We start from the raw sequence: 17,700 nt of genomic DNA on the forward strand, positions 1-17,700 counted from the left end.
GACACTCATGGGTCCCACAGCAAACAAGCCAAGGTAGAACACATTCCCTGTACGTAACCAGCTTAAAAACCACCAGCCCAGCTCATATGGGCCATTGTCTTGGTACAAGATGCATTTGTAGGAATATTCTGAAAGGGAGGGTGAGAGCAAAAAAGCAAACTCCTTCCCAGTTAATCTTGGCCCTCGGCTGTGTCCCACCTGCCCCCAGATTGTGTGTGCCTAACCTTAATCATGTGTGCAATTGAACGAGGCTTGCACCTGCACTCCTTGGCTTATCCAACAAGCGGTTACGCATGCGTGGTCCCTTTCAATTGCATGTAAGCATCTTCAGCGATGAGGCTCTGGTCCTCTCCAGCTCTGGATAGACTTTGTAACAAAGGGGTTTCTGAAACAGGCCAGGAAAACTGCAAGAAGCTGCCGCAGCCCTCAAACTTTTTTTTCTCTCTCGCTCCATTTTATTTACTTAAACTGTACACAAATGTAAAATACTCTGACAGCAAAATCTAAGTGAAAGTTGTTTTGTATTTAAATTATTATGGAACAGAACCTATAAGGGACTTTATTAAATAAACAACAACTGGGGTTTTCTTTCTTTCTTCTTCTTTTTTAAAGGATGCACATCTCGTCTGCTATGTGTTGTTGGTATAGAAAAGACACTGACCCAAATGTCACAGAATCAATTTTGTACCCTGAAAAAAATTGGTAGGCCTCACAGCAGAGTATTCAGTATCATTACATGATATATAGATATATGATGACCTTGCCATCTGATAAAAATTACAATTAATATGTTGGCCTCTTTGGTTCCAAAATCTTATGTATAATACATTTCACTGTGTTCATCATCATCATTATTATTATTGCTGCTATAAAAATAACCTTTTCTTCTTCTTCTTCAAATGGCAGTTTTCTCTTGACTAAGTCGTGCAACTACATCAGTGCAAACATGAAAAGCAATCATTCGCTTTTAAAAAAAAGAAGCAAAAGATTTAATTTCAAGTATAAAAAAAATATTAAAAAGTCATCTCATTTCAGTCCAGTTTCGTCTAGTACGGGTCAACACTTTTTTAAAAATTGCATAGCTCATGCGGCACTTGTTTTTAACCTAGAGATAAGTGAGCAACGAGAAGTGCACCATCAAGTCCCAACCATTCAAGGCATTGAAATCTGCAAGTGCTATAATAATGTGCATTCAAGCAGTTTGCGAGTGCTATGCTGTAGCATGGGGGGTGGGGTTTGAGCTCTGCAGCCACCCTTGACATATTCTGGGAAGGGGCTTTTTTTAATTAAAAAACCCTCTCCCCACTCTCGTCCCCCCCCCCCATCTTCTCCAATTTTTCTCAACCGTTACAAAACGCCTTTCATTTCCACACCCGCATACACTCCCTCGAAATGTATCCACTGTGTGGCTATAATTCATCACTACCACCATCCATTTCCTCTTCTCCCTGTTACTCCTCCCCAGCCGCTCCAAGCTTGCTCTTGCTGATTCCCCTGACGTGGGACACAAACTGCAACTTTTGATGTCGCCGATGTTCTGAGAAGGTGAAGACTGTCGAGATGAATAGCGAACAAAAAATGGGGACAGGATGGACCCAAGCCCTTTTTGAGATGATGCAGCCAGGATGCCGATCCCACATGGGGTGAGGGTGGGAGTATCTCATAGCCCGTTAAAAGCATGAAATCATGCCAACATACCATTCAGAAGAATACAGCAACTGTGATTATATTAAGCTCATGGTACTTGCTTAAGTATATTTCTCTCATAGCAATATTCTACTCTGGAAGTGCTATAGGCCATTTGTGATTTCTTTAAAAATATATATATATACACATTATGTTTAACCTCAAGAGGAAGGGCTCGTCATGCTGTAAATCAGGTAGCCTGCTACTCCTTCCCTTTTTTTTAGACCTTAGAGGTGAAGGTTGGTCGTTTGGTCACTTAAATACCTGCGTATGCGAATATATTAGACTGTTTTCTCTTTTTGTGCTTCCCTGTGGTTTCATTCTAAACACATGGCTGGCTGGCTAGCTGACAGATGAAATGGCTATTGGCCCACTGTATTGTTTTTTAATCACTGGCAGACATTTAACTCCCTTTCTTTTCTTTGTTTAAACTTGCTTCTGTCCTCCAATCTGCATCATGCAACCGTGTGTGTTTGTGTGTATCGCGCTCTCTCTCTCTGCGTGTGTGTGTGCTTTGTGTCCTTGGGTGTGTGGGTGGGATTAAGGTACTTCATAGCATTAGTCTATAAGTGGTAGCATAGTTTAGTGTCCGAGAACCACGAACTGCCACGGCCCTGACAACAGAGTGAGACAATACACATATCTTTGCTGCTGTTGTAATCTCTGCTCCTTGCTGCTGTTGCCTCTCTGCTGTGATTTATATATATATATATAAAACATCCATGCCTGGAAGAATATTCAGCAAAAACCACCCTTCTAATTCCATTTCTGTATGGGAATGTCCTAGACCTCCTGTCCCTTGTCAAACACACCCCTTCCCCAAATCAGGCGCAACCACATTCTTCCACAATCATATTGGGAACGTCCCTCTTCACGATGTTGTATTCGTCATCAAAGTACAGCATGGATATCGAGCTAAGTTTGGTTGGGATGCAACAGGAGTTCACAGTGCCTGGGTTCAGCCCTCGCATGCGGTACTGATTCACCACTGCGGTGTGAAAAGAGGAAGCTGAGCCCGGGACACCAGCCAAATAGGCCGGGCAGCTCCCTTCACAGTAATTCCCATTGTAACCATGTGGCGCTATGATCCAGTCATTCCATCCAATGAGTCTAAAGTCAATGAAAAACTGTTGCCTGCAACATAAATTGGTCCTGCCATCACACTCCAGGCCTCTTTTCCGGATTCTGTGCTTGTTGTCAGCCAAGCGGGCTTGCACCACTAAAAAAGGCCGGTGAGACTCGTCCCCGGGGTCCACATAAATTGGCAGCACTGAATACTCTTCGCAGCCTTCGCACTGAACATCCAAGTTCAGTCTTCTTTCCCCTTTCTCAAACAGAGCCTGGATTGGTTCTGTCATGGGAAATGTGTGCCAGCCACTTCTTTTGAGATCAACTTTCTTTTCAACCACATTCCACTTGCTGCTAGTGTCCGGGTCTTGGAAATACACTTTGACTCTTACTTTTCGCCGGCTGCCTTTCTCCAAGACATATGGAAGCAGCTTCAAGTAAAGCCACAGGTTGGCTTGAACCACAAACAAGTTCCGATTCCCTTCGTTGGAAATGAAGAAATAGAGGCGCACTCGAGAGGAAGCCAGGTCATCTAAGATGCAAGGGGGAAGAAATGCCGTTAAGTTCAGAAAGGTGTGCTGCTTTGCTTTGTTTTTAAAGGAAATATCCGCAGCAAATTACTAAATGCCAAAAAAGGTAATAATAATGTAAATAAATAAAATGACCAAAGGTAAATGGATAAGTGTAAATTGCAAAGTGAGCTTGGTGGCTGAGTCAGTATTTATAAACCCATTGCTGAGTGAGTTCCCAGAGAGAAACTAATCAGGCTATAGGTGAAAAAATACCAGATCCTTAGAAATCAGCAATTAAGGTCAGAGAGATTGAGAGCCATGAAAGGAACTCTGTGAGCACCTGGATAAGTGCTAATTAATGGCGTTTTTTAAAGTGTTGGCCGGGCAAAGGCAGCCTTCGTGTATAATTTTCCCAGAAAGCACAGGTTGCTAACAATCAGAGAACATTTTGCAGAGAAAGGATTTGGTTACAGTTTAGATGTGCTGTAATCTCACCCAGCAGCCCCATGATCCTTGGGAAATAAAGGCTCTTTACTAGTCCAGTTAACTAAGGCTACCTTCTTAGGTCGGACGCGGGTGGCGCTGTGGGTTAAAGCCTCAGTGCCTAGGGCTTGCCGATCGAAAGGTCGGCGGTTCGAATCCCCGCGGCGGGGTGCGCTCCCGTTGTTCGGTCCCAGCGCCTGCCAACCTAGCAGTTCGAAAGCACCCCCGGGGGCAAGTAGATAAATAGGGACCGCTTACTAGCGGGAAGGTAAACGGCGTTTCCGTGTGCGGCTCTGGCTCGCCAGAGCAGCGATGTCACGCTAGCCACGTGACCCGGAAGTGTCTTCGGACAGCGCTGGCCCTTGGCCTCTTTGAGTGAGATGGGCACACAACCCTAGAGTCTGTCAAGACTGGCCCGTACCGGCAGGGGTACCTTTACCTTTACCTTTTACCTTCTTAGGTAAAGGTAAAGGGACCCCTGACCATTAGGTCCAGTCATGACCGACTCTGGGGTTGTGGTGCTCATCTCGCTTTATTGGCCAAGGGAGCCGGCGTACAGCTTCCGGGTCATGTGGCCAGCATGACTAAGCCGCTTCTGGCGAACCAGAGCAGCACACAGAAAGACCATTTGCCTTCCCGCTGGAGCGTTACCTATTTATCTACTTGCACTTTGATGTGCTTTCAAACTGGTGGTTGGCAGGAGCAGGGACCGAGCAACGGGAGCTCACCCCGTCATGGGGATTCGAACCGCCGACCTTCTGATTGGCAAGTCCTAGGCTCTGTGGTTTAACCCACAGCGCCACCCTCGTCCCACTAGGCCACCTTCTTCAGGTGTCTATCTGGACTGCCCCGTACTGAACTGCAGGTGGAGATATGCTATACCATACAAACATACTTCATGAACATACATAACTAGGTGTCAGGGGACAGGTTCTAGGCACCCACCACCAGCTAGCAGCAGCCAGAAAGTTGACATGCAATGCCATCCATGGACTGGCAGGCAAGTGGGCACTGCCTGAGGGAAGATAGAGGCTATTGGTGCAGTGCCCCATTCAACTAATGGGTCAGCCTCTACTGCTCCTGGAAAAGTTAATGGTGTGTGTGTGTGTGTGTGTGTGTGTGTGTTTGTGTGTGTTTGTGTGTGTGTGTGTTTGTGTGTGTGTGTGTGTGTGTGTGCGTGTGTGCTTACCACAAGTACCAAGCGTACACCCCAAGCATAAAGACTTACTACAAATCCCACTAATATTGCTCAGTGAGCTAAGCAATGCTGACTTGTGCCTGGTATCTCTTCATGGAAGAAATAGCTCAGTCAGTAGAGCAGGAGACTCTTAATCTCAGGGTTGTGGGTTCAAGCCCCACATGGGGTGAAATATTCCTGCATTGCAAGGAGTTGGACTAGATGACACTTATGGTCCCTGCCAACTCTACAATTCTACAAAAAGCCAAAAAACAAATGCTACAGCATTTGGTTGCTACCTTCTCATTTGTACTTTTATTTTTTATAATATGAACAATAAATGGGAGGAGCTGTCAAACATGTCACTGACCTAAACCTTTCCGACCCCCGGTGGTTATAATCCTATGCACACTTACCTAGGAAAGTGCCATTGAACTCAGCAGGACTGATTTCTAAATAGGCATGCACAGGATTGGTCCAATCATGGCTCCACCCAATATTCTTCATTCAATTCCATTTCATCCAGTATACCAGAAATAGAAAACTTAACCCTGCCATTGTCATCTAGAACTACTGAATCCTTGTTACAGTGCCATTTAAATCTGGTCCAAAAGGGAAGGCACAATTAGCTGGGTGGTTGAACTTTGCGTACAGAAGATCTCAGGTCCAGTCCTCAGCATCTCCAGGTGGGGCTGGGAATGTCCCCTGCATGAAGCTCTAGACCAGTGTTTCCCAACCTTGGGCCTCCAGCTGTTTTCGAACTACAATTCCCATCATCCCTGACCACTGGTCTTGCTAGCTGAGGATTATGGGAGTTGTAGTCCAAAAACAGCTGGAGGCCCAAGGTTGGGAAATGCTGCTCTAGACAGCCACTGCCAGTATCAACAATAGTGAGTTAATAGTCTGACTCAGTATAAGGCAGCTTCAGCTGCTCCTAATCATTGAGTTCTTGTGATCTTATCATTTCAAATGAGCATGTATTCTTATCATGTGCTTTCTGGGACCCTGGCAGAAAGAACACCTTGTACACCATATGAATTATTGTATGTGTCTCAGCGCCACACCACTAGGCTTCCTACACCCTATAGCAGGGATAGGGAACTAGTGACCTTTCAGGTGCTGTTGGACTCTAACTCCCATCTTCTCGGACTCCTGGCCATGCTGGCTGGAGCAGCTGGGAGTTGGAGCTGAACAGCCTCTGGAAAGCCACCTTCCTTGTCCTCTAGGCATCCAAAGCGTAGCTCTTGACCTGCCTGCAGCTTGGAAACTTGTAAATATAGTAAGCAAGTAATGGACAAGCAAAACACACAAGCCAAGTGTTTTTGATGGTGATAAAGAGAAAGTAATAAATGAAGTGAAAGAGTGAGAAAGAGAAAGAGAACTAATAGGTTGAATAGAGCCATCCACCATCCACCTATCTATTCCTGCAGCACGTCTCTTCATCCATTCAGCTATCCCCTCCCCTGAACCTGCAGCTCTTACAGCGGTTTTTGGACTTTCTACCTTAATGGAACCTTTCCCATGTCACGTGGTCTGCTGAAAAGATTCCTGGCTATCTGCCATCGATTCCTAGCACGTGGAAATGAATTTAGGGGCACATGCCTTGCACAAACTCAGCTCGTGTGGGCACAATTAGGGATGGGGAATCAGTGGCCCTCCTGATGCTGTTTGATACCAACTCTCATCAGATGGGCCATAAAGGATGGAACTTCTGGACCAGCTAAGCTTTCCCAGCCCAGCCCTAGACAAACTGAGAGTGTAGCTTAAAACACTGTGGCTACATTCTGTGAGGAACGAAAGCTTGTTCACCACTGCTGAACTTCACTGATAATTCCCTGATAAGTTTCCAATGAACCCTCAAGTTATACTGTAAAACAGTTTGAAAATGACAATCTGTTGTATGCATTGGTGGAGAAGCTTAGAGGTAGACAGAGAGAAACTAAAGCATTCTGGTAGACTAGCTAACAAGCCGCCGTACCTAACTGAAGAAGCATACATTAAAAAGAAAATCTACACTTCTGTAGTTAGGGATACCAAAGGAGATATGGTATAGGGTAGGTTACTGAGCAAGAGCATCTTGCTCAAGTTGATTGGATGGGTGGATAAAGAAGATGGAGAGCAGATACTTATGGCATTTTAGATAGATGAGTGAAAATCAGCCTGAGAATGATGAAATGACTGTTTCAGAACCAAACTTAGATTGACTAAACCAGGAATGGTGGATGGATGGAGGCAATGCTATAAAGACTAGATTACCATTAAAGAACCGTGGAGAGGCATAGTACCAAAAGTAGCAAAATGGATGTTACAAGAAACTGAGATTAAGTTGAACAGATATTGTTGATGAATGGGTCATATGTGGCAATTATAGTGCGTGGAAAAATACAACAGGGGTGACTGTATACAGTAGATTTGTGGGAAATAAATAAATAGGCTCGTTCAGTACCTATTCACTACTATGCACGGTTTGAAAGTGTGTGTGAATGGATGAGTATGGAATAAGGAAATAGAAAACAATAAAGAGCTATGTGATAGGTTTAAGGATAGAGGGGTGCATTTAAAACTCAACATGATATATAGTGGGATGGATGGATGGATGGATGGATGGGATCACCAAGTGGGTACTGTATGCAAGATCATAAAATTTAGAATACATGGAGAGTGTAGGTCAACAAAGGAGATTAGATGACATGGGTTGGACAGGTATGTGCAGCAGAGGATTTGAATGGCAAGGAGGAAGAGAAGAATATACCTGAGGTTGAATGAGATGAGGAAGGAGATGACTGAATGAGTGGGATGTTAGTAGAAAGGTAAATAGGTGGGTGTACTGAACAGGCATATAAAATGATGCCTATGTGTGACAGGTACCTGACTGGTATTGAAAGTGAGCATAGGAGATGATTCCACGGGTGAGTTAGGAGGACGGATGGATGCAAAAAGGTATGAGGGTGGGTTACTGGATGAAGAGAAGAAGTCACACAATGTTAGGGATGGAAGGGTAACTATCCCATAGGACACTAGAAAATGGAGCGTGTGGATAAGGAACAGATAAGGAGGTGGAAAAAAAGAGATGGGTGGCATGAGAGATAGTGAATGGGTTGTGGGAAGGATATACCCATGTGAGTATAGGAGAGGTGCCTGAGAGTACCCTACATGGATGTATAAGTCTGGGGAAGGAAAGGCTCTTCTTAGCTGGATGGGTGAATGAGCTGGCACAGTAGATGTGCTGGAATAAGGACCAGTAAGTGAAGGAGAGCACAGAGTGAAGCAGCTAATGCAGATGAATAAACAAGGTAAGTGAGAGGGATGCGCCCCTGGTCTAGAAGGGTGCTGCACACGTCAAAGAGACAATGACTAGATCTGCATGACAAGCTAACAAATGAAGGGATGAAGGCAAGAATGAGATTTACATAAAAACCAGTGAGGCAGGAATCTGGCCTGCAGGGCAAATAAATTAATGGGGTGCTAGGGAGCTAACAAAGCAGAGATATCACCTTGCCAACAAAGGTCCGTATAGTTAAAGCATGTGAAGAAGGCGTACATGGGTTTTCCCAGTAGTAATATATGGAAGTGAGAGCTGGACCATAAAGAAGGCTGATCGCCGAAGAGTTGATGCTTTTGAATTATGATGCTGGAGGAGACTCTTGAGAGTCCCATGGACTGCAAGAAGATCAAACCTATCCATTCTGAAGGAAATCAGCCCTGAGTGCTCACTGGAAGGACAGATCCTGAAGCTGAGGCTCCAATACTTTGGCCACCTGATGAGAAGAGAAGATTCCCTGGAAAAGACCCTGATGTTGGGAAAGATGGAGGGCACAAGGAGAAGGGGACGACAGAGGACGAGATGGCTGGGCATCTTGAAGCTGGTTGGTTCTTGAAGCTACCAACATGAGTTTGACCAAGCTGCGGGAGGCAGTGGAAGTCAGGAGTGCCTGGCCTGCTCTGGTCCATGGGGTCATGAAGCGTCAGACACGACTAAACAACAAGAAGTGAGCTAACAGAAAGTAATCGGCAAAAGAAGGAAAACGGATAGCATAGCACAGGATAGATTGGGCGGGTAGACAGTGCTGAACTGGACAAACTGCGTCCAAAACAGAAATGTTTAACTTCAAGGTTGCAAGGTGCGGGGCGGGGACATGTGCCTGGGTGGGAGGCCGAGAAGGGTTTGCTGGAGGTCGAGAAACTGCTGGGGGTGGAAGACTGGATGCTTAGGGCATACAGACCGAGGAGGGTAGGTGATGGGTGCGGAGGGCAAAGAGGTCAAAGCGGGCTAGGTCGACGCGCGGGCGGCCCACCTGTCTCGGCGAAGCTGATGATCTCGGAGAGCTGTTCGTGCGCCGCGGGGCCGCCGCTGGCCTGGCCGTCCAGGCTGGGGATCTCGACGCGGCCGTCGTCGCGCACCTTGCCGGCGTGCAGCTTGCGCAGCGCCGTGACCATGGCCGCCTTGGGCACGGCGTGGGTGATGTTGGGCCGCTCTCGCATCTGCAGGCGGCTCAGGATGTGCCGCTTGACGGCCTCCAGGAAATCGCCGTCCACGGCCCCGCGCTCCTCGGGAGGCCGCCGGAAGCCGCACGAGGTGCAAGTGTCCTGCTGCGGGGCGGCTCCGGGAGGGGTCGGCGAGGCACCGGCGCCCAGCACCAGCCAGCAGGCGGCCAGCAGCAGGAGCAGCAGCAGCGCGGCCAGGGCCCCCCTCCGAGCCGCCCCGTCCATGCCGAGCTCCAGGCAGGTCCGGCGCAGCGGCGCGGCGATCCGAGCCGGCGAGCGCCCGAGAGGGGTGCGCGGAGCTCAAGGGGGCGCTATGTTGGGGAGGACGGGGGGAGGCCGGCGAGCCGGATCCGGGCGTCCCCCTCGGCTGGCCAGCCAGGGAGCAGGTCGGCGGGAGGCAAGGCGGCAAGTTGGGAGCCGGTCCGCCGAGAGCGGCAGGGCGGGGGGCGGGCGGAGAGGGTGCGATCCCGGAGAGCCCGAGTCCCCCGGCGGCCTCCCGGCGGTCAGTTGCCAGCGGGCATCTCCGAAGCCGACAGCTCCTGCTTCATGGTTTCAGTTTGTTCGCCTCCAGCTCGCGCAGAGTCCAGCCAAAAAGGAAAAAGAGGGGTGGGGGGAGTGCGGACACCGGGGGTGGGTGGGGAGGAGGGCGATCTTTTTTAGTCCAGAGTCATCGGAAGGCCAGAGGGGAGGGGGAAGGGGTGGCGCGGAGGATCAACTGGGCAGCTTGAGAGAGTCAATCCAATTTATCGCGGCGAGCTGGGCGCACTCCCGGCAGCGGTGCCTCCCTCTGTCCCTTTGCCACAAGGTTTGGGGGGGGGGGAGAAGGGGAAGCGAGCCAACTCCCGTCCGCGCGAAGCGAGCGGTCCCTCGTTGCGCTCCGCGGCTGCGTCTCCTTCGGCGCGGGGAGCGCGCGCCCTCCCTAGCTCGCTCGCTCTCCCTTCCGCGCCCGCCGCCGCAGCCTCGGTTCGCCCGCCTCTGGCAAAGCGAAGTTAACCTGAAAGCCAAGAGCGGGCAGCGCGCAGGAGGAGGAGGAGGAGGGGAGGGGAAGGCGGCGGCGCGCGCGCGCGGGGGGGGGACACTCAGTCCGATCCACAAAGGCGGGTACTCCCTCTCCCCCACACTTTCCCCTCTTTTGCGGGAGGGGGGTCAAGTTGGGGCTCCAGCCCAGCCGATGGGGGCCCTTTCTGGAGATCCCGCGATCATGCAGCTGTCCACATTAAAACAGTTAAATAAAAAAGCATACAAGTAGTAATGGTAGTAGCAGTAGTGTTTAAAGCCCCGGAAGCAAGCGGGCAAGAAAAGCTCCAGAAGCGACTGGAAATCGAAGTCAGCAGGTCCTGTTTAAAAGTAGCCGTCCGTTCAGGCTTTCCTTCGCATTCAGCAAATCCCGCCCTTCTTGTTATTTGGCACTGGGCTTCTCGTGAGTAAAAAGGCAGACCCACCGCGCTGCCTTCCTGCCGCGGTTGATCTTTGCCTGTGCCTTCTTGTGTTTTATTCTCTCTCTCCAGCTCCTGAACCTGACGTTCCGCCTCCGATCACCAAGTGGAAGGTCTCGGTTGGAGAAGCGCCTTGTTCTTCCCCGCTTATCTGCCTCTAATCTCCTGGCGACGGGTTTAACCCCCCCCCCCTTCTTTCTTTCTCTTCTCTTCTTTTCTTTTCTTTCTTTCTTTTTGACCTGCCAAATCACAACATTGGGCCACTTTTCCACAGAAACTTTTATACAGAAGTTAAAACCACGTGGGATCTCCAACCTATAACAGACTAGGCGCCACAGGCTCTGCACTGCTGAGATTAAGCATTTTCGCCTGCAGGCTTCTGCAGCAGCAACTTCCTGATGTGGAAATATTAACTATGCTTGTTCCTTTAACTACGCCCCCACCCACCTCACCCCCACCCCGCGGCAGCCCTTCAATACTGAGAGGGAGAGAAGGATATTACGTGGAACACTCATTGTCCAACACTCATTGCCAGCGAAAAGGAGGAATCCGGATAAAGTTAGCAGCAGCGCAATTAAACTAATTAGCCGGTGAATGGCGCGGTGGTTGAGAGCATGAGCTGCGATGTCTCTGGCTGAAACTCCAGCTCAGTCGAAGCGAGGTGGTCTCGGGGAAGCCGCATTCGCCCTCCCCTTTCAGGGCCCTCTCTGTGCGATATGGGGAATGGCAACAGCACTAGCCTACCTTGCAGGGCTGTCAAAATCATAGAATCAGGTAATTGCGGAGTTGCAAGGGACTCTGAGGGTCAGCTAGTCCAAGAAATCTCAGCACGCGATTCCCCATCCAGTTTGAAACCATGCCGGACGCTGCTTAGCTTTGCAAATGTGCTAGCAGTTTTATTGCTCCGATCGCTGAGCTAATGCCCAAAAGAGTGGCTAAAACGTGGAAGAACCTAAAACAGTTTCTTATGGTATACAAGCCCCCCTGATCTCGTGGGCCATGTTGCCTTGGGCTTATTGCAGATGTAGTCCAGAAACATCTGGAGGGGATCATCCGGCTGCCCCCTGAGTTTTTCAGGACTGGGACCTCTCTCTAGGAGCGCTGCTTTTGTCTGTTTTGGAGCACGTTTGGCAAAAGCAGTTTCAAATGTAGTGTATATTCCTGCTTCTAAACAAGCACATCCACGCTCACCCCCCTCAATCTCTCTCTCTCTTTCACACACACACACACAGAGAGAGAGAGAGAGAGCATACTGATAAGTGCAGTTCCAGCAGAAGTATGTTCAGTATGATGTTTCGGTCTATGGACCCGTGTGTCGGCGGGCATGTTATCAATGGTTACGTGGAGACTGAGACCTGGGTGCAAATCCCATTGAGGCGGGGTGCGGGGGCTGGCAGCTTGGGTGGCCTGGAGCAAGTCACTCCGCCTTTCCCCCCATATCTCGAAATAGAAATAACAGTCCCCTGCCCTTCTTGACTGGAGATGAGCATTACAAGCCTGGAAAGCTCATCGCCAGTGTCCGAAGAAGGCCTAGCCCATGAGTTGCACGCAGGTGCGCAGAGGCTGCCTGTATGTAGGAAGTGCAACAAGGCGCAACTGCACGTGGGTGGATGCGCTCAGCATGAGATCTATATATACCGCCTCTTTCTATGGGAAAATAGCAGGGTGGGAATTAATCCTCCGCTACTCAGAGGTCTGGCACTGGGCAAAGTGGTCGACAAGCTTTGTTTTTCCCTGCAGAGGACCGTTTTTTCTGGTCGCTTTTGCTCACAGAATTGACCTCGAGAATGATGTCCCTACCTATCCAGATGCAACGAGGAAGCGTGGGGAGGAACCACTGCTAGGCTCCTAAAAGTGGAGAGGAAGACTGAAGAATGAGAGAAGAGAAAGAGAAGGCGAGGGGCTGACTGGTGCCCTGCGCGCCTTTTCTGCTTGTTGATATTCTGGGGACATTCTCGCTTCGGTCGCCGCTGCCTCTTGAGCCGCTCCTCTCTCCTCGGGGAAATCCCTGGCTTTTCTCAACTCTCCGCCGTGCTTCCCCCACCTCCTTGGAACCCAGCGCCGGTCCTTTTCTCCCCCTATCTAATGCGGAGGGCGGAGGGGTTGGCCTGCTTGTCCACCCCACCCCCAGGCTGGCACCGCCTCAGCGCGCTGGGCTGTGCAGCCTTGTGCGTCCCTTTGGCTTGCCTAGCGGAATCCTTAATGGCCAGCCTCGAGCTCCGAGGGGGCGGCCGAGAAACTCAGGGAACGGGGGGGGGGGGGAGCGGCGCTGCGCTTGCACCTGGCACTGCCAGTGGGAATCTTGCCCTTAGCTCGGGCGACAGCGAGCCAAAAGAAACGAACACCCACCCAGCGAGCGCACGAAGCCAACACGCACAAAACACCGCACAAAGGCGAGCGCTCCCCGAAGGCGAAGAGAGAGCGCTGGCCAGAAACGAAAACACACACACACACTCGCTGCAACGTCACATCCTCAGCACGCTTCCCCCTCCAGTCTACTTTCCCCAACAGGGCTTCTCTCACCAAGTCCTTCCCAGCAAAGCAGCATTTACGAGCCATAATAACAACAAAAAGAGCGCACAGCCTAAACACATCAGCCCAATTGCAGGCACAGGCTCCCCCTCCCCTGCAGTATGCAAAACCTGATCGGTTGGCAACTCTGTGGCTAGTAGAATGGTTAGCATCCGTCTCTCTAGGGGAGTAAAGTTGGGTGGCTGATATTATAATCGCCACATTTAGCACCCGGGGGCATAGCCGGGGGGGCAGGGAGCAGCTGCCCCCTATCAATACAAATTAATACAAACCTGAGGTTTTGCCCCCCCCCCCCCAAAAAAAAAAATCCGGGCTACGCTCATGCCGGAGGAGGCTACCTGTAACTAGCCACGCACGTGAGTTAAACCAAAGTGCTGGAACTTTTACGGTCGTTCTTTATCATTTGGCTCCGTCCATGCGCCTTTCAGAAGTGTTCCCACCATTGTGATTTGAAGCAGACATGCCACGGAGTCCTATAGGGGTCAACGCAGAAGTACGGGCCCACTGAGCGCAATGGGGCTTTCTCCCGGGTTCAGTGCCTAGGGAAAGAGCCTTGCAGAGCAATCCCACAGCTCCTTTACTCAGAATCAAGCCCCACTGAGTTCGACGGGACTTACTTCCAAGTAAATATGCCTCGGATTGTCTCGAGGCTTTCAGCTGATCCGGAGTCAGGCAGCGCTCGCGTGGCTATTTCATTTTGCCGCTTGGATCTGTTTGGCGCGCGCTCCGGTTCTCAGCATCACCAGCAGCGCCTCCCTCGGACAGGCCGCCACAGAACACAACGGGCCAGGAAGGACGCACAGGCAGGGTGGCACCGGAGAAATGCCACACACACTCTCTCTCTCTCCTCACACGCATATACACACGTTGCCCATAACTCAAAGGGCATTCCCGGGACAGGCTTGGCGGGGAGGGGCACATATTGCGTCACCGACAGAGCTGCTATCACACCTGCTAAGTAAGAGAGGCAGGGGAGACCGTTTGCCAAGGCTCTGCGCTTGTAGAAACAGCAGTTTGCTCACCTGCTGTTGTGGGCAGGGCAGGCGCCTTTTCCCTTTGGGGCTCAAGCCTCGGCCCGGGTGGGGTGATTGCTTTACAAAGCAGGTGAAAGCGACGCTGCCGGGCACAGGCAGGCGAGCGATCGTCTTCGCGATACCACGGTGGCGGCGGCGGCGGCAGGCAGCCTCTGGCATGGAAACTTTAGGCAAAGGGCTCCGCCTGTCGCTTACAGCTGGAAATGGGCCAGCTGTCTGAATGCGCCTTTTCTCCCTCTCCTTCTAGGGCAGTTTTATGTTAGCATCGGCGCCGCGTCAAGGCGTGTGATGGCAAAACAGATATGTTCATAATAAAGTTGCACGCGCGTGAACACACGTGCGCTCATTGTGCAATCTAATAACCCTCTGGATTGCGTCGCTCTCCCGACTACAACTCCCATGAGCTGCAACCAATATGGCCAATGTGTCTGGGATGGTGGCAGCTGGAGTGCAACATCTGGAGAGATGTTGGCTACTCCTGATGCAGAGGCAGCCCAGTGCCATTTCCACCCCTCTCCCATGCTTTTCTGTGTCATTTACTTAAGCCTGTTTATCCTGAAGAAGCACCACTTAGGGGTTTTAAAAGTTCCATGGACTTACTCCTAAAAGTGCTCTCAGACAGCAACCTGCATTAGGAAGCTTCTTGCAATGCATATTATTATTATTATTGACTTTCTTCAGCAGGAACCCAACAACAACACAGCAAAGTGTAAGGAAGATGAAGAGGTGAAACTGGGTCATCACAGCCTCCTTCATGGTCATGGTGCCAGAGGTGCCACCTGCATGAGGTAATTGGGTCAAGTGCTATGACCCTCCTAGCAGAAATCTGGGTTAATCTCCAATCTCCAGATCAGATTTCTACTCACTTGACAGAAACAGATTAAATCACATCTGATCAGAAGCTTCTTAAGACTATCTTCCAGCCCACAGCAACATTTCAGCAGACCGCCCCTCGTTGCCCTCCTCACCTTGAAAGCTCAGCACTCTCTTGCTACCCTCTGGCATACGTTGAGGTTTGGGGTCTGAAAGTGCAAGAAAGAAACAGATGAAAAATATAAACACTATTGGGTGTATACACCAAAGACATTTTTACAGGGGTTCGAGGCATAACCAATGAAGCCCGGATCGCTGGCATCTTCCTAGAATCTCCAGGTTTCTTTATTCCCTGGCCAGGAGCCAACAATTTTGTGATGAAAGGGCATAAAAGGTGAGGAATAGTTGCATAACGGCTTGAGTGTACAGGTCAATCACTTCATCTAGCTCTGTATTGTCCAGACCACACTGACTGACAAAGACTCTCCAGGGCCTCTCTCAATCTTACATGGGGATGCCAGGGATTGAACCTGCAACCTTCTGCATGCAAAGCTGATGCTTATACCACTGGGCTACAACCCTTCCCCTTGAAATGTGTGTGCTAGTGTTGTATTACTTCTTATTGGCCAGGGCGGGATACTGCATACATACATTTCCTTACTCATTCACAAATAAAAGGGCTACATATTTACTTTTTTTAAAGAAAGCTGAACATTGTACCACAAAAGTGGACACAAGGCTCCCAAACCTTAAATAGCTGTAGCTTTTAATGCTGAGTTTCCCTCTTTTGCAAGATGCCTGCCCTCTTGTACATATAGCTGACCTTGTTCCCTATACCTAGGAAACAAGTACTACACAATCCCTTTGGGACTATGGGTCTACTAATTCCCCACCTGCTCAGCAGAGAGAAGTCACTACAGAACCAGTGTATGTTAGCTGGATATATGCTGTCATCATTGTGTCCTCTTGCACCAGTTTCAGACACAGCAGTAAGTCATGGTTTAGGTAAAAAGGTAAAGGACCCCTGGACAGTTAAGTCCAGTCAAAGGCAACTATGGTGTGCTGCGATCATCTCGCTTTCAGGCCGAGGGAGCCAGCGTTTGTCCACAGACAGCCTTCCGGGTCATGTGGCCAGCAGGACTAAACCGCTTCTGGTGCAATGGAACACAGTGATGTAAGCCAGAGCGCAAAGAATCACCGTTTACCTTCCCACCACAGTGGTACCTATTTATCTACTTGCACTGGCATACTTTTGAACTGCTAGGTAGGCAGGTGCTGGGAAACAGCAACAGGAGCTCACCCCATTGTGCGGATTCAAACTGCCAGCCTTCTCTGATCGGCAAGCCCAAGAGGCTCGTGGTGTAGACCACAGTGCCACCCGCATCCCTAAGTTATGGTTTAGCATTAAGTGAACAGGCCCGCACAAGCCTTGAGCTCCTGCAGTCACCCTCCACTCTTTTCCTCTGGAACAGTCACAAGGAGGAGATTGGAAAGTTTCGCTTCAGCTATAAAACTTACCTGAGTTCCTTGTTACACCTGAACTTGGGGAGACGCTGGCCAGTTTAAACAATCAGCTTAAACAGTCATTAAACAATCAGTGAGTCAGGATCAAACCATGGTTTGTTCTCTTGGCTTGTTCACTAAGCCTAGCCTAACCAGAGTTCACATGTAATAGAGAACTTAAAAGCTGAGTCCAGTGTTTCTGAACTCTTTTTTGCAGTTACAGCAGAGGAGAAATAAGAAATGCATGAGGCCAAGGTCTATATAAGTACTGTAGTTTAGTGGTGTTGAAACTGGTCCATTGCTTGGTAGAGCTTGATACTCTCAGGGCCATGGGTTGGAGGCCCTTGTTGGGCAAAAGATTCCTGCATTGCAGGGGGTTGGACTAGATGACCCTGGTCATCCCTTCCAACTGTACCATTCTATGACTTCCTATATAACTTCCATTCCTCGCTGTGCTGCACACAGAGGTAAAAGTTCCAGATCCTTCACAGCAGGATGCCATCCCACACTCAAGCCAGATTAGCCAGCTAGGCTAATGGTTTGGTCCTCAATATATTTACTTTGAAAAACAAACTAATGCACACCTTGCTAATGGATAGTGCCCCCTGCCCAGTGTGTGCAAAGGTTCAGTGCTTGTAGCAAACAAGATGATCCACTGACTGCAAGCTGGCAGAAACCATGGGCACAAAAAAAGAGAGCTATTGCTATAAGGACGAACTTCTACGAAAACTCTCTTAGGCATAAAGAATTCAGTGGCTTACCGCTGAGTAAACATGCTTAGGCTTGCACTGTACATCACATATATTTCAATAGAATCACAATGGAAACAAATGCCTGTTTAGGACTGGTTGAAACAGGGCAAGGGTAGTCAGCTTTACCATGCAAGACTCAAAATATATTATCATAAGAAGATTTTCCCCTCCTGAAACCTGCCAACTTCTCATTTTCCTCTAACATCAGCATACATTGCA

The 17,700-nt window shown here is 49.5% G+C and overlaps 1 protein-coding gene across 1 annotated transcript; it reads right to left on the reverse strand.

The window, feature by feature from the left end:
- Positions 1 to 432: 432 nt before the first annotated feature.
- Positions 433 to 11,221, reverse strand: INHBB (inhibin subunit beta B). Its single transcript, XM_083431034.1, has 2 exons — positions 9,222 to 11,221; positions 433 to 3,286 (listed from the first exon to the last, which is right to left on the reverse strand). The coding sequence occupies exons 1-2, from the start codon at positions 9,634 to 9,636 to the stop codon at positions 2,511 to 2,513; spliced, it is 1,191 nt and encodes a 396-aa protein (XP_083287160.1). The 5' UTR covers positions 9,637 to 11,221; the 3' UTR covers positions 433 to 2,510.
- Between the last annotated feature and the right edge of the window lie 6,479 nt (positions 11,222 to 17,700).

This window comes from Podarcis tiliguerta (assembly GCF_965153285.1).
Source record: "Podarcis tiliguerta genome assembly, chromosome: 1".
Taxonomy (NCBI): domain Eukaryota; kingdom Metazoa; phylum Chordata; class Lepidosauria; order Squamata; family Lacertidae; genus Podarcis; species Podarcis tiliguerta.

Bases quoted from the DNA above. Each gene is read 5' to 3' on its own strand.
- INHBB (XM_083431034.1), bottom strand. From the start codon at position 9,636: ATGGACGGGGCGGCTCGGAGGGGGGCCCTGGCCGCGCTGCTGCTGCTC. The intron at 3,287-9,221 runs GTGGGCCGCCCG...CTTGCATCTTAG, and splicing joins CATCAGCTTCGCCGAGACAG to ATGACCTGGCTTCCTCTCGA.